Source organism: Stigmatopora argus, chromosome 4 (assembly GCF_051989625.1).
Source record: "Stigmatopora argus isolate UIUO_Sarg chromosome 4, RoL_Sarg_1.0, whole genome shotgun sequence".
Classification (NCBI taxonomy): Eukaryota; Metazoa; Chordata; class Actinopteri; order Syngnathiformes; family Syngnathidae; genus Stigmatopora; species Stigmatopora argus.
This window is the reverse complement of record NC_135390.1, coordinates 16,382,588-16,393,416: the sequence shown is the minus strand read 5'-3', so window position 1 is coordinate 16,393,416 and position 10,829 is coordinate 16,382,588. Positions and strand designations below refer to the sequence as shown.

At 39.2% G+C, this 10,829-nt stretch overlaps 1 protein-coding gene across 2 annotated transcripts in view; it reads left to right on the top strand.

Moving 5' to 3' along the window:
* Positions 1 to 6,056: 6,056 nt before the first annotated feature.
* The window catches only part of LOC144072852 (nectin-2), a 118,225-nt gene continuing 113,452 nt past the window's right edge, over positions 6,057 to 10,829 (top strand). The window contains exon 1 of one of the 2 annotated variants that reach the window (XM_077598195.1): positions 6,057 to 6,421. In XM_077598195.1, the coding sequence (XP_077454321.1) occupies positions 6,337 to 6,421 (85 nt within the window). In that variant the 5' untranslated portion in view covers positions 6,057 to 6,336. The remainder of the gene's footprint in view (positions 6,422 to 10,829) is intronic. The other variant, XM_077598196.1, reaches the window with a different exon arrangement.

Sequence of the window (10,829 nt, the reverse complement as noted above, 5' to 3'; positions counted from 1 at the left end):
AGATACGATGAAAATTTCGATCGAATAATTCGCCCTAGATACGATCAGAATTTCGAGATGCGACCAAGCCAGGTGGCCTTTTTGCGTCTCTTTCATGTATAAAATATATCTACGAGCACTGGCAGATGTGAATGACCTAATCGCCGAGCACCAGGAAGAACTCATGACACAAGATTCAATCGAACTCCAGGAGAGTGAACATTTGTTGCCGCAACTCAGTAGCGAGGAGGCGGTGGAAGAGGCGGGGCCCCTGGTTACAAAAGATATCAAAGACATGCTTGCGAAGTGGCAAGAGTTTTCGAAAAACAAACAACTCTTGATGCGTTCGTTTTGAAGATTCCGGCTGAACGTGCGGGTGGAGTCAACCCGTTACAAAGGTAAAAAAGATTAAAACAAAATTAGAATTCAGTTTTGTGTGAAGTTACATTAAACGTCGAGTGTGTGTATATATTTATCCAAGTTAATTTAAATTTGTTTGTTCGAGTGAGTTGCCGTGGATAAAGTCAAACCCCCGAACAGCCCCCCACACCCGCCTCCGTGTATGTCGCTGTCTCTACCCTCCGCCAAATGCGTCTAATTTTACTTCTATTAAACACATTTTATTACTATTAATAAACTCGTTATTTGTGCCTTTGTCAATATATGGCAAATTAGAACAAATAAAAATGTTTTTCCAATCCAATATCCTGTTTTTGGTGTTTTTTTTCAGAGGGTTGGAACGAATTAATTTGTTTTCAGTTCATTTCAATGGGAAACGTTCACTCGAGTTACGAAAAGCTCGACATACGATCTCAGTCTCGGAACGGATTACGATCGTATATCGAGGTACCACTGTATCTTCAGCCCATGTTGTACGCTATTTGATGATTTTCTATTCTATTCTACCATTCAAAATGAAAATTTTGAAAAAGCCCATTCACATTAACGGTCAAACTCTTGACCCAAACAAAAGAAATCTGCTTGAAACTTGAAACATGAAAGAAAGGATTTGGGGGAGATGAAATGAAAGAGTTCTCGGTTAGTGTGGGTGCACACCAACCCCTTCGGGCGACATGTCTTTTACATCCCATAAACGTCTTTAATTAAGTTAGAGGTATTATCAAATCCCCTGAGCACAATTTTTCCATAATTACCATCGGATGGAAGGTGGGGGTTTGAGGAGTAGTAGGAGAAAGGGAATAAGGAGCGGGAGAGTGTTATTGTGGGAGTCTAATGACAGGGGGAGAGGTTGGATGTAATGATGAGAGAAGTGGAAGGAGAAGGGAGTGTGTGTGCATGTGTGTGTGTGTGCATCCTTGTTCGTGGGTAAATAATCGCCATCAGCCAGGCTTGGCCCCGTCTAATGAATCCACCGCCACTGAGTAGTATCTGTTAAATAGGGGCCTCATTATCAGTGCCACAGGGCCTCCAGAGATCTCAGGGACGGCGTGAATGGCGGAGAGGCGCGAAGGACGAGTGGACAAAGCAATCGGAGAAAGAAAGAAAAGAGGGAACCAGAGAGATCAGCGGGAACGGAAATTGTGGCCGAAAGTGCAAACGATCACAGGGTGTGAAGGCTATGTGTTTGGCCTGAGAGAAAAAATAGAGTGTGGCTCACAGTGACTGTGAGTGAAGTGGGCACTTGCAGAAAAGCCAGTGTGGGGATTGAAAATGGAGGAAAGAAAAATATTCTACTTGCGTTAACTTTTAGAATTCTAACTTGTATAACACGAAAACAACAGCAAATCCGAAGACTCTGAGTCGTTCTCTTTGTGTCAAAAGATAAAAATGTGATGCGCTATTATTAACCGCAATTATCGTAATCAGTAAGAAGGGGGGTATGTTTGTGTTAAGATAATTTAAAGCCAAGTGTTTTTGTTTTTGAATTGAATTGAGTTGAATGCTTTTATAGTCATTACACAAGTATTTTAATCCATGATATTTGTTTTGTTCTTAAAGGAAGAGCCCTTATGTTAGGGTTCGGACCCAAACGCAGTGTATAGACAATCATTTTAATAAACGAGGCAAAAAAGACTTTGAAGTCAAATAACAAAATCAAAGCTGACGTGGAAAAACGAGGATCACAGGACATCGGCATGAGCATGTCAAACGCAGACGATACGGCAGGGACTGACAAACACGGGTTTTTAATAGACAGAAAAGGGTTGATGCATACCTGTCAACCTCTGCCGATAACTGCCCTTATAAATGATTATTGATTCCCCTTACAAACCCCCCAAAAACCTTACAAACACCGTACGAGTCGTACGGTGTTTGTAAGGTTTTTTGGGGGTTTGTAAGGGGAATCAATAATCATTTATAAGGGCAGTTATCGGCAGAGGTTGACAGGTATGTTGATGACACAATCAGAAACACCTAGGTCAAACAAGAGGAGATACATTAATATCCCTAAATCTGAATATCTGCAAATAAAAGCTTCATATTAGAATTGCCTTTTAATGAAGTTGATTTTTAGTTATTTTATTGTAATGAGGAAAGTCTAAAGTTGTTGCTCACTTTGTTCTTCTTTGTGCTAACAGTGGTAACTAAACAGAATGAACTACTCCATTCAGAGCGAATAGACCGAAATTAAATGTGGTTGATCCATTCTACAAATGAATAACAGAAGATAAAAAAATGGTCTGAGGACTGATTAATTGCTTGTTCATTGCTTTGCTTTTTATGTCCCTGGGCTGATGAGACTTTTAGGAGGGAGCTGGGTGGTTGTAGTTAAATTTGTTTTCCACAAAAATCCCACTCATAATTTTAATAGGTATTCCTTCTATGGTGATTGAAATAGCAAATCACAATAACGTCATCCCAAAAAGTTTCGATTTTTTCCCCTTCTCGTTTGGAAAAGATTTAGCAATTCATTTCATTACAAATAACATGAAAATAGATGATATTCTTGATATTTTGTCAAAACAACAAATATCCTCAGCGTATCAACATTTTGAATGTTGAACAATTTAATATAATGTGCTGTCAAATTTCATGATTTGACTGGTCTGCATCTCTTGTTGTCAGTTTTTTTGCTATGTTGAGTCATACCGGTGAAACAAGGTGACCTTGACGAAATATTTGCGACTCGGAGGCTGTTTCCAACACGCCGATAAATCACGGCTTTTACGTTTAAATGGGCACCATGGCGTTGGCAATGTTCAGCGCGATTGACTCCAAGATTGCCTTCTTCCGGGGCTGGCTTTTAAGTCATAAAGAAAAAAATGTTCAAACTATTCCGCTGATGTTGTCTGTTTTGTAAAGACTTGTCACTCTAGCGGTTTGAATTGGCGACGTGACAACACTGAGAGAAAATTCTCCTAACTTTTATCTACCACGTGGGTCAAGGCCAGAAGAAAATGTACATTTCTTTCAAAAGTATCTAAAGACCGCATTGTTAAAAAAAAGGTTTTCCGAACCGAGATGGCAAATATTGCTGACTTAAGTTATTAATGTTAAACTATTTTCTGAAAATGGACTGCCTTCAACACTCTTTTGATCTGAGTGCAAATCAGATGTATTTCAGTCAAGTTGTTGTCAAGAGTCAAAATCAATTTAAGAGTCTAAACTCATGCTGATGTGGAAATTCACTACTGCTTGAAGTCTTAAATGCAAAGTTGGCATTTTACCATAGTCGGTAAATTATGGACAACAAAAACAGCTATTATGATGATGAAAAAAAAACATTCTGCTATATTGTTTGCTAGCATAACTTGGGTCTGATTTGTTCCTTTAATGGAGTGCAGCAGCTTTTCTTAATAAGTTTCTCTATTCTTCAAATTGGTGCCACAAGATACTGTTTTTCTCTAGTTTGTCATTTGCCATTGACCGCAACAGACATCCAAGGAGTTTTAAGTAGTAGAAGCAGTAAAAATATAGTTAAAATAGATTGGACATTTAGCTGGATCAGCATTATTGATCCATGAGGATTCACTGTTCACTTTAAAATGAGCTTGACATCCAATCTTGGCAATGAATTCATACTAAAAATTATTTTAATTTCTTTTTACGTGTGAAACAAAAAAGATGAAAAGCCAAAAAATAATCTATTTTTATATTTGTTACTTCCTTTTATGTTTTAGCTTAAATAGTAAGACAAAACCACAATTATTGTCATTATTCATATTAAGTGTTTCTTCTTTTAAAAAATATTTTGATTTAATAACAAGCAAAGGAATGAAAAATATTATTTGTTATTAATGTCATTTTATGTTGGCAAGCAGGGTGTAGTCAGCATCCTGCCCATAGTTAGCTGGGCTAGGCTCCAGCACCCCCACGGTCTATGGGAGGATAAATAGCAAAGGTGAGAGTTAAATAATTAGTGTATTTCTGATTTTATTTGTACATAAAAATGTATACAACTGAACTGCCACCCACATACATGGGGATCACATCTTGAAGTATGTAAATCAATCTTGCCATTGATGTTGACTTTCATTCAAGGGATGATGCATTCATATTAATAGTAGCTAGCATTTACTATATGAGGGGTGGAGGAGGTCTTTGCACGGTGAGGACCCCTTCACCCAGCTGGATGTTGCTCCAACAAAAACGGATTGTAAACACATACTAATAAAGTCCTCCAAAACATGGGATTTAAAATCCACAGTGGCTCTCTTTGCTTGTCCAAGCATCCAAGAGAAAAATATGAAGCTTATATTGGAGAAAAAGATGGACATAGTATGGTGTAATTTGTTTTTCTGGTGCTCATGCCATTTCCTGACCTCTGATGTTTGCCGCCGCCTTCACAACTTGCGCCTCACCAAATACACTAAATAAGATGGTGACACACGAGGAAATGGAGGCGAGAGGAAGAAAAACTCGCCTTGAACTGCGTGACTTCCGAAAATGTAATTACGCTGGCTGCGAGACACTTGGGTTTAGGGATTAGACCTAAACTAGATAATGCCTTAGCTTTTCGAGTGTGCCTTTGCATTCAGAGCAAAGTAGAAAAAAAATTAAAGGTTGCCCTGAAAAAGAGAGGGGATAAAAACTCATCTTGAAGAGAAAGAAAAGAGAGGAGGAAAATATTCATTCATTCATTTTTTGAGCCGCTTTATCCTCACTAAGGTCGTGGGGGGTGCTGGAGCTTATCCCATCTTATCCTGGGGGGAACATCTTGAATCGGTGGCCATTCATTCTCACATTCATACCTAGGGGCAATTTAGAGTGTTCTTACCATACACAATATTATGAATATTACAAGATACAGGTTTGTACGATTTAATCTTATTTAAATATGTGCACCTTACCAAATAGCTTTGCAAATGGAGTGCGTCGTGTTTGGGAGGTTGGCAAGCAGTGTGAAGAATCGCTTAAGTAGAAAGTTCATGGGAAAAGGATATCAAAAATGTTTATGCAGGGTCATCCAATTTTAAAAACTTCACCAGATTTCTAAAGGAAAGTATTTTTTTCTTTCTTCTTCTCAATATGTCCTCGTAACTGCCAGAATGGTTGATTCAATTCAGAGTGTTGTCCCCCGCCTCTGGCTCTAAGTCAGCTGAGATAGGCTCCAGCACCCCCCGCAACCCTAGTGGTTTTGTCAAACCTTTTTTTTTCAAACCCTAGTGATAAAGTGGTTCAGAAAATAATATGAGAATTATATTTGTTTGGCTATTTTGTGAGACATGACTTCACCCTGATCCTAACAACAGTAGAGGGCGCTATGAGTCCCTTCACTGACAATCATTGTGCATTCACTGAACTGGTTGTACTTTCTGTATTTTCTTTTGGACCATTGCAGAAATTCAATTCATTCCACTAAGTACATAAATACATATACAATACACATATTTTACATTTATTACTTGATGTAGTGAGTGACTCACCAGTGCAAAGTGTAGCATGTATTCTGTCACCATGTCTGTGTGTGCTATCAACTTTTGAGGATGAAAAAGCTCCGGGCTACTGCAACAAGTTGTCCTTGAAATCCTCCAACCGGACTCAACTCAAGCTCAACCCAGTCCAACCTTGCTTGTTCTCTCGAGGAGTGGATGGTAGTAGAGGTGGGGGGCGTGGGGGGATCGAGTGGGCGGGACTTGTGACGCCTACTCCAGCGGTGACGTCAGCGCACTCGCTCGGACGAGCGCGTCTCGCTGTGGCTTAAGTCGCGCAACTATACGCACACACGTATATACGCTCGTAGAACACACACGGTCAAGAGTGAGTCAGGCCGCCCGGAGTAAAAGAGGGGAATCATTTACCTGTGTGTGCTAAAAACGGAATTAAACTGAAGCCACTCCAGCCAGGAGGCGACTTTTTAAAAGCGAGAATATACCTCCGCACGGACTTTTATTCCGGTCTCCTTTCGCAGCAAAGTGAACCTGCCGTTCCCCTCCGGCACATTTCGGAACCACCATGGCCGGAAAAGGCGCTCTATCAAGTGGACAAATCTTCGTAAAATTGCTACTTTTGTTCCTCGCCACGACACTTTTACCACACGGTAAGATAATTTCTCAAATACTTTTTAATTTTACTAGTTTCGATCCCACCTTGAACACCTGTCACGACGACGAAGAGTCCAGGTCAGCTGATTCAGTTGTTTCTTTCCTCTTTGTGATAAACCTTACTCTGATGTTTCTTGCCTCTTTGTTATAAAAAATGACTTAATGTTTGACATACTATATGCGACTTTGTTTGCGTGTTCGAGTTTGGATTTCGAGTCATGTTTAGTGCCTCGTTTCGCTTCTTCCAGCCGAGTTTCGGTGAGTGACGTAACGCCGGTTTAAGGCGTGGCTGCGCGGGGCTGCCAGGTGTGCGTGATCAGGTGATTTGAATTGGATTGATTGGATGCTTTTATTGTCACTATAATGAGATTTAACGCTTTAACTTTAACTTCCTCCGGGTACTCCGGTTTCCTCCCACATTCCAAAAACATGCATGGTAGGCTGATTGGACACTCTAAATTGCCCCTTGGTATGGGTGTGAGTGTGCAAAAGATGTTTTTTGCGATGCAGAAGGAAAACAGAGTTCCTGGAGATTATGCAAATTTCAGACCGGAAGCTTAGAGCCTAGGATGGAACCCTTGATCTCAGAACGTTGAGGCAGTTGTGTTAACCACTCAGCTCCATGTGTACCATCAAGGGCACATTGAACTTCTACATTGTGACAAATTTGTCTGCATGTGTTTTGCAGGTTACTGGGCGAATGTGTTGAACCGTGTGTTTCATTTGCTGACAGAACAGCGAAAGTTTGTTATTTTGGATACTCTAATATTCTCAAATTCAAAATAGTGGTTGTATCCACCTGTCACCAGTTGCTGTTGGTGGACTAAACCATGTTGCACCCTTTAAGGGGCCAGATTCTTCCATTTGTTGGAGAACTGTGACTTTAAGGTCCAATCACACACTGTGTTATCAATATATTAGAAATAATATTGACAACAGGGCCCATTTTTTTTGGAATGAAAAAGCTAGAAATATCTTTCAAGATAGTTATGTGGCCCCTCCTTCCTTGGGCCCAGGGTAATCAGGTCCACTTTACCCCCACTTCCACTCCCATGGCTGTGTGCAGACACATAAACAGAAACACTTTTGTGCCCTTGGTGCCATGTCCCAAAAACGCCCAGTTCTCCTTGCCATGCTCACTTTTTTATCACACATCAGCCTCCATTAGTTACACTTGACTTGCAGGGCCTGCTAAAACTCTGCTCTTAATGTACCCAAGAGAATAGAAAAGTGGGAACCTGAACAATTTGCTCTGTTTATTTGCTTAGGTGCAACTTTTTATTGTCTGCCAGAACACAGCACTGTGACTCCCAACTGCTGAGCAATTGATTTGACAGCGTTTTCCATGACATATACTGGAAGCCGTCACCTTATCATTGAAAAAGAAAAACATCTATTTGTGTGGTATTTTTTTTAAAATTATGTAACCTCCTTTAATGCTGCTAGATTTATTAGGTGTGTGGAGTAGTTAGCGTTGACCATCAGCTTTGACGTCAGACTGGTTTGACTACAAATAGCACCATCATAGAAACATTCCAGCCAGCAATGTTTCATAATGAAAAAAGTAGTGTAGTAAACAATGATTATTATCTCATAGGTTGGTGTTGACAGTGACAAATGTCCAATCTAGTTAAGGCTAGCAACGAATGTTCATTTGCTGCCAGCCCTCCCACTTTAAATGGTTAAAATGTCTACTAGTGACAAACTAATTTAAAATTCATAGCAGGAGGCAAAGGGCCCGTGATTAGATGTCTCATCGTCAATGGCATTGAAATTGTTGAAGTGAACCACGCTAAAATATGCTTACATATTTATTGAAGAGAATCATAAAGCATTTTGCCTGAACACAAAGATTCAATGTCCCGTAAAGGATTGTATTCAGTAGTTTAAACACTCAACCCAAAGCATTTTCAGATGAACCTCCGCAATACTTGTAGCTAACCCACTGGCCTAAGTAAAATGTGTGCCATTATGCATGGGCGAATAAATATGAATGTCAGCGACTAGGTGGATTGTGAGGGAGTAGTATATTAAATGGGCTACTAAGTAGCTCCATCTGGACTTTTGATGGTCGTAGAGGTGCAAAGTGTGAACTGATTTGACTCATTGGCTGCCATTAAAGATGATGGAGAACCAATCCTTGTGACCAGAGGTTTTCACAGATGCTTCCAGTAACATGTGATTTGGAGAAAGCAAAGTGGTAAACATGTCAATATGAGAAAGAGAAGGGTCCAAAATTATTATTGATAGTGGTGATATGCTGGAAACGGCTTGCTGCCCAAGATATTGTATAGAAAGTCTAACTAAGCTAGTCATTAGTGATATACTACATCCTGTGTCAAAACTGAATTGAATATGTAATCCAATGCCTTAATAGAAAATAGTAATTGGTGCTTTTAAAGTTGGGGATTTCACATGATTTTTCAGGTTGGCCCAAGCTCTAAGTCCCAATTAAATAGATATGCGCCTGCACTTACTCAATATCCAAATTTAAAGCTTCATACTTGATGTAGTTTTCATTCAAAGATGATAGGTAATCTTTATCGATTCTCAAATCTGACTAACACACAGAAGAATGTGAACAAAAAAATGTTGCTTCTGTAACTGATATTTATTTCGAAGACATCATAGAGAGAGTTTATTTTATTTGGAAAATCAGTGGTGTCCAAAGTTAATTTTCTTTTTAAATGCAGAGGCTGGAGAAAAACTGTATTTGTGTCTCAATGTCCGTTTAGCTGTACTTTGGCTGATGTATGTGAATAATTCCTCCAGGCAATGTGACTTGGTTGTGTCTGTGTTGTTATGCATAAATCTTACAAACATAATTTTCATGCCATGCATTGCATGGGTGGCGCCCAAACATAAGCGTTCTGCATTTTGGCCATAAGCTGGTTTGGGAAAAAAGATAAATAAAACATAGTGTGGTAAATGTTGCAGGTGAGCCCACGGTGCGCAATCAGCAGTCAGTAGAACAAGTATCTATGGCATGCGGCTAACTTATTAACATATGAATGCGAGCGCTGTAAAACCAGTTGAACATTTTCTGAGCTTCCTCTGCACCCGGGCTGTTTGTTTTGTGCAGTAATTAGGGCAAGTATGTAGGACTTCTGTATCCAGCATTCTTGCACCCAACCGTTTATTGTAAATGTTCACGACTGACCGTGCATGCACGCTGGTGACTTATTCATGCAGCAGACCTTTTTATGTTACTTTGATTGTGCAGAGCATGGAGTACTATGATGGGGCTTGTGGAGTAGGGTAGGCACAAAACAAAAGCTTTTCCATATTTATGAGTGGAGCGAATGCAAAGCTTAACCAGCACAGGCAGAAACATCTCTTTTGAGTTTTCTTGCATTTAAATCATTTGATTTGTGCAACCTAAATTATTGCAGGGGCTGTGTATTGGAACACTTCTCATACCTGTTGTACTTGGACAGCTAGCACCTAGCCCACCAACTTTGCTTTCTTTATGTCTGAATGAAGTGGATGATTGGATTTTTACCTAATAAAAAAATAATAATTCAAATGCATTTTTATGTAATTGGTGAAAGTATTTTTTCAACTTAGTTTTTTAATTATTATTTTTTTCTCAGATTTTTTTTCTATAAAAAAAAAACTCTAATAACAAACACATTTTAAATCAGAAACCAACTTTTTCCAAACTTATTTTTATATTTAATAAAAAAATATTAGGTGTATTGCAAGGCAAAGTTGGAGCGAACATAAAGAACTCGGGCGAGACAAGTCAAAATGGATCGGGTAACTGTTGTTTTCAGTTGCAAGGAAAAAGTTAAGTAACTCTTTCGCTGTCACGTGTGGAGAAGGCAATTCAGAGTCACTAATGCATTGTTAGCCTTTTAATGAACTGGACAGCCAAATACACAAATACAGTGGCATTTGAAGGGGTCCTCTAATTGGCTGACAAGTTTCCGCTAAAAATATCCACTATTATGCCTGGATGGAAATACCAAAGGGTTCTCCAAGTCACTGACAAAAGTACAGAGACATTGCAAATGGTGTTCTTTCCTTGCAAAATTGTTTTTATAAATAGAAACAGGAAAAAAATGGAACATAATTGTTGAGAAATGCAGTCTACAGACTATAATGTGACAATTATTTTCATTTTTATGAATTTCTTTGACATGTAGGAGTTTCAAAATGTTTTAAATGCTCATTCCATGATTGCACAGAGTTGGTGGCCACTTATCATATTGCTAATCTGAGATAAACAAATAAGACATTTATATAAAATATTACAGTATATGTTAATGATTACCAGTAAAAACAAAACGCCCTGGTTTCAAAGTTGCAAGAGATGTGGGTCAGAAAGGCTTGGCCCATTACTATGGTGATGTTTTTATTGAAGAGGGCTCTGTTTATGTGGGAGTTCGGCAGGGGGGTGCA